Genomic DNA, 6,000 nt, shown 5'->3' on the forward strand with positions numbered 1-6,000 from the left:
GAAAAGAGTTAGCAAAGGATACAGTGTTTTTAAAAAGTAAAAATTTGCATACTATTATTATTATTATTATTATTATTATTATTATTATAATAATTTATTATTTTATTTTTTTATTTAAAAAAAAAGAAGCTTTTATTCATGTTCAATTTATGCTTTTATTAGCTTCTTTGAAAGTTGCGTTCAAAACATTTGGCACAAATCTAATTCCATAGACTGCTACATAGTAGGGCTGATTGATTTTGGCAAAAATCCTAATCACAATAATTTTGTTCAATATTGTAATCACAATTATTTACCAAGGAGTGTTTAACAAAGATAATTATTTAATAAGGAGTGGACGAAATGACCAAAATCTAATATGAATAATTTTTTCACAATAGTGATATATATCAAAGGGAGAAGACAGTAGTTCGGCTGAACATTGCGTCCCGTCATGTGAGGCCTTGAGTCAGTTCAACTCTATACTGAGTTTTCACACTTTTTCTGTGGATGAAGAAACATGCAGAAAGTAGTTACCAATGAGAGGTTTAATATCGCATCTCATACCAGGTTCTGCTGTCATCACTGAATTAGCAATAATCTGATCGCTAAAACTTCTTGATTTATAGTCTTGAGTCGTCTTGTTCTATAGTCTTCCGAGTACGTACACGTCACTATTTCCTTTAGTCCATTTGGGTGTTTGCAAACAGCGATGATGTGTTTTGTGGGCTACCTGGTAGCAGAAAATAACAGTTCTGCAGTAGCAGTCTATGGAAGTCACGGAATAAAATAATAAAAAAGGTAATTTCGAGTTTCTCTCATTTCACTTTTTTTTTTTTTTTTGCAATTCTGAGTTTGTATCTCATGGTTCTTAAAAAAAATCTAAATTATGAGATATAAACTGAGACATAATAGGCATAGTAGGCAAAAACAGCACCAAAATATTACATTCTGGTGGCATTGGGGGTCATATTTATTACTTAATTTTATTTAATACATTATGTAACAAACATTTCACTGATGATGACTAAATCAACTTGCAAACAATGCCAAATAAGAAGGCATTGTTTGCGAGCAAGCATTCTTTTAGCAGTTATCAAGCTACGTTATCGATCAAATCTGTGCCAAGTAAATTAGGTCTAGCATCGCCCCTGTATTTCATTATCATGAAATACATTTTTCACATTGTTAAATAAGATTTTTTATTTATTTTTGGTCATATCTTACTACCTACGAGTAAGAAAGGTTTAGGTTAATCAACGAAAGTTCTGGGTTTATGGGACGGTCAGTTAATCCCACTGATCTGTATAATGTTCAGAATGTTCGAATATAGATCAGTGGTTAACCGTGCTTCACCTGTAAAAAGTGAACTGTATGTCAAAGCATCAGCTAAATACCTACTGTTTTGTTTTTGTACTAGAAGCATCCCCACGGAAGAAACACAGATTTCGCCCTGGCACGCGAGCTCTCATGGAGATACGCAAATATCAGAAGTCTACTGATCTGTTGCTGCGCAAGGCCCCATTTTCACGACTGGTACTACTGGTTCTGTGCATCATTTAACATTTACTTCAGACCCCATGAATAGCCTTTGACACCTAATTCTAAATATGAACAAGCTATTTTCATAGATGTAACAGTGATGTAAAAGTTTATTTTATTTTTCCTGACAGGTGCGAGAGGTGTGTCAGACATTTAGTCGAGAGCACATGATGTGGCAGGGATATGCTCTAATGGCTTTACAGGAGGTAGGTGACGATTAAAAAGTATTTATTTTGCATTTACATTGTATTATAAAATGTATAGGTCTTGGATGGGTCCATTATTGGTCCATGGCAAAAGCTACTAGTATATCTAAATCACTGCACTGTAACGATAGAGGCCAACTATGAACTTTTTTTAGTTTTTAAGGAAAAATTTGTGCCTATGTAGTAAGGTAAATGTGCAGGTCACAAATAACCCCCAAAGAAAAATAAATTGAAACTGTTTTCCTTAAAAAAAAAGTACTTTTTTTTTTTTTTTTTTTAAATGTTCTCAAAATTCTAAGCATGTTGGCTTTGCTAGGGTGGGTCATATAGCTCTGTTGGGAATTTGCTTAGCCCCAGCTCAGTACCATACTCCTAAAAATAACTAACACAAATTTTTAAGATTTAAAGTAGTTTTGAAAAGAGTTGTGATCAGGTATGCAATCATCGCATTTTATATATTTACGAGGCACACCAGAACCACCTCTTCACCTGCCAAGATGTCAGAGTGTGTCTGCTCCCCGAAGGTCCCCAGGCAGCGCTCAGAACTGGTTCAAGTAACAAAAACAAAATCGGAAATGAACAAAATTTTGACAGGACCAACCAGAGACAGAAACGAAATCAAATTTAATCGTTCTGAACAGAACGCTTATTTGAAATGGCCATTAACCGGTTGATAACTTTATTTTATCGTTCTGTTTAATATTTTTATTTGCCAGTTAAACAATCACGAATTCAAATAGTACGGACTATGCAAATGTGATGTTGACACATCCAACGTGAGCGAAATGCCCGCGCTCCACTGTCAAGTCATCATAGGTAGCCCTTGGTCGCAATGGCAATGTGCTGCCGTTAGTTTTTCCAAGGATATATGTCACTATAGGCCTATATTTAAGTGAAATTGAATAGCAGGTAATATATATGCAGCTTGTTGTGTGTTTTGAAACCAGCAAAAATTGCAAGATAGTGTTGAACATGAATCCACACAACGTCACATCACTCACTTAAAGCGCTTCTTTACATGAGAAAACAGAATAAAACTACATATAAAAAATAATATATAGGCCCAATGCCTTAATATATTTCAGTTAAATAATTACAGATTAACAAAACGAAAGGAAAAATTGTGTTGATAAATGCAATACATGCATGTTGGTTCTGTTCTGTTTACCCAAAGGGGGGTTATTATTGCTGCTCTCCCTGCTCTTATCCATACTAGACTGCATGGATGTGCAAGTTCTTGCCCAGAACAGAACCATACCGCCAATCCATACTTTATGCTAATTGTCAATCGTATTTGACGATAGTGGTCTTGACAGAAACTAAATCATATATGCAAGGAAAACATGAACATTTACGTGATTTATGTATATAACGAGTGCTTCCCTATATTATTACAGGACATTTGTAGGTCAAGAAGTTTCATAAATAAATGCAAACATCCGAAGTGCGCACGAATACAGCTCACGAATTGAATTGAATTCTCTTTCCAGTCTTGAATTCCAGATGAATTCACACAAAATTATGTAAAACGTCTGTGTTGGCGATCCTGGTAAACATAGTCGGTTATATTTTAATGAACGCAAACAAATAAAATGCATATGCACAGTATATTGAATCCGTACATTCGGTCTCAAAGGGACAGCAGCCTAATAAACCTGCTGCCGTTTTTTTTTTTTTACTATTAATCAGACTACAAAAGACAAAGTTATGGAAGTAAAATAATGATAAATGTTTTTGAAACAAAAAAGCTTGTTGAAGTGCACTACTTGAAAAAATATGCATTGCATTAACCCTGCTTGCATTTTAATGCATTGTATTTTCAGGGCTTGCATTTTTATGGGCTGAAATTCAACATGGTTGTATATTTAAGCTGTGAATATTTCAATTCAAAACATTTCACACACGTTTTCATTATTAAAAATTCAATGATTCATATTCACCTTTCAGATTTCACTTCCAAAATGTTCATTCTGTTTAAAAATACAACCTATAATATTCGACCGGCAATTTTCGGTCCATTTTATTTCACTTTACAAATTCGCTTCCACAAATTCAGTGGTTCAAATTCGACAGAAAATTCAACATTTGACATCCGGGAACGGCAGGAATATCAGTAGATTGCCGATTGATGATCTCCATAGCTGTTAGTCAACCTCACCAGCAGGGGGTGCAAGCGGCTGGTGACGAAGAAAACTATAGAGCAACGGGTGAGAGACTCATTCATTCGTTGAATTACAGAAATGGAGCAAGCAGTAGGCTATTTGTGATTATTATCAGGGCGATGAATTGTGATGATTATCATATGGAAAACCTGATAAAGACACAAAAGCTGTGTTTACATTGAAGTCTTCACTGTTACTTTTGTACATGTAAGTTTTGCACAGCTTTCTCTGTCGTGAACAAGATTATGTTATTCCCCGATGCTGATGTACAGATCAAACGTTAAATCTGAGGTAGTAGACATATATTTCTCTCGGTTGTTTAGTTTTCTTAACTTTATATTGCGGTGCTGTGCTGCAAAACTGGGGATTCCCTCAATACCTCACTTTTCAGGATTCCCCTGCGGTCTCAGGACACTCAAAGTAACTCAATGGACAAAATACAGTGATATAAAAGACCAAACTCCCACCTTATTGGGGATGTAGGCTATATTAATAGGCTACAGGCAAGCAGATGGACCAGAATATGAACATAACGCGCAAAGTTTCACACTATGCGTTTCTCAGTGATGTACTGGCATAAGTTCGCCTGACACTGGATATTCACACATTTCTAAAGTTACATAAGACATTGGTACACACGTTTCTAACTTCAATAGCTTTTGAAGACATTTACATTTAGTCATTTAGCAGACGCTTTTATCCAAAGCGACTTACAAATTAGGACTAAATAAAGCGAGTCATCATGAAGAGGCAAAAACAACAACAACGCAAGAAGTGCTCAGAATACAAAGTTCAGGCAATATTCAGAGTAGCATAAGTCTGATAAGTGATGTTTCAAAGGATTTTTTTTTTGCGTTTTTTGCGATTTTTTGAAGAGAATGACTTAGTCATAAAACCAACTGTAAAGTGTTCATGTATACGTGTGTGTGTGTGTGTGTGTGTGTGTATATATGTATGTATATACTCACAATAAGTTAGGGATATTGTTATTTACATGAGTGCTATTCCTATTTGGTCTGAATTTTAATGAAATAAGTAAAAGTATCCTTTGATATTACTAATAATGAATGAGAAGAAACACCATTTTCATTAGTGTAATATTTATTACCCCAAAAATGTAGACAATAACTAGCCTGACTACGTCAGACTTCCTACTTCTGCTCAATTTCATTTCGCTTCTGTATTCAGTCTGAGAAAGCGTAATAGCTTTCCGTTTTCCCCCGGCCTGAAAACAGCCGGCCAATCAACGAACAGAGGGCGGGCTGAGAGCCGTGACGTAGACGCTGACTGTACCGTGGATGCGTAGATTTACTTCACATAATCTGCAAAAGTCGTTCACAGCCATGTTCACTCCGGTATTTTGCTTGATGGTTTTGTTTTCGCATCACACATGTGTTTACAGTGGAAGTTAGATGCGGCTGAGCATGCGCATAACACACGCCATAACCAAACGTTATGTGATTGGCTTACGGGTAACCAATGATTTTAAACCTCCGACAAGCGGACAAAACTGACTGAAATGTGAGGTAGTTAGGGGGGTTCGGGGGCATGCTCCCCCGAGAAAATTTGGATTTCTCTGACATAATTATGTGCAATTTAGGGCTTTTGAAGGCCAATTTTTTTTTTAATAAGAAATAGGTTTAAAACCTTGTCATTAGATTATCAATACCTGCTCTCTCCTCATCTTCATCTTTCTTTTTCTCTCAGTCTCCTTATCCTGCCCTATTTCTTCCCCTCCTAAAGCTGAACTTTGACTGATAGTGTTTTAATTTTTCGTCTGTGTCAGTGAAGAAAGTAAACAAAGGCTCAACTGATATTTATGTTTTATGAATAATTTTCTTAGACAAGTTAATTTACTCAAGGCTACCAGGAAAGCTGTAGCCTAAGTCAGTATTGCCAATAGGAACCTTCTACAAGCTTTGGAATTTGAAAACGTCTGTTTTTAAATGTTAAAAGCAATTTTAAATAAGACAAATTATAGTCTACGTTTAACGCAGTTGGTGGAATTGGCAGACGTTCCCTTAGGCATCGTGCGCTGTGGAAACGCGTCAAAGCATTCTCAGGTATAAATATAATATATAATATAATGGTAATAAAATATAATACAAGGT

General features: G+C 35.6%; 1 protein-coding gene across 4 annotated transcripts in view; it reads left to right on the top strand.

Annotated features, from left to right (window-relative positions):
* The window catches only part of cenpa (histone H3-like centromeric protein A), a 65,702-nt gene that overhangs the window by 47,045 nt on the left and 12,657 nt on the right, over positions 1-6,000 (top strand). For 2 of the 4 annotated variants that reach the window (XM_084423714.1, XM_084423715.1), the window contains exons 3-4: positions 1,400-1,515; positions 1,653-1,727. In XM_084423714.1, coding sequence (XP_084279840.1) covers positions 1,400-1,515; positions 1,653-1,727 — 191 coding nt within the window. The remainder of the gene's footprint in view (positions 1-1,399; positions 1,516-1,652; positions 1,728-6,000) is intronic. The other 2 variants (XM_084423716.1, XM_084423717.1) reach the window with 1 other exon arrangement.

This window comes from Rutilus rutilus (assembly GCF_951802725.1).
Source record: "Rutilus rutilus genome assembly, chromosome: 11".
NCBI lineage: Eukaryota > Metazoa > Chordata > Actinopteri > Cypriniformes > Leuciscidae > Rutilus > Rutilus rutilus.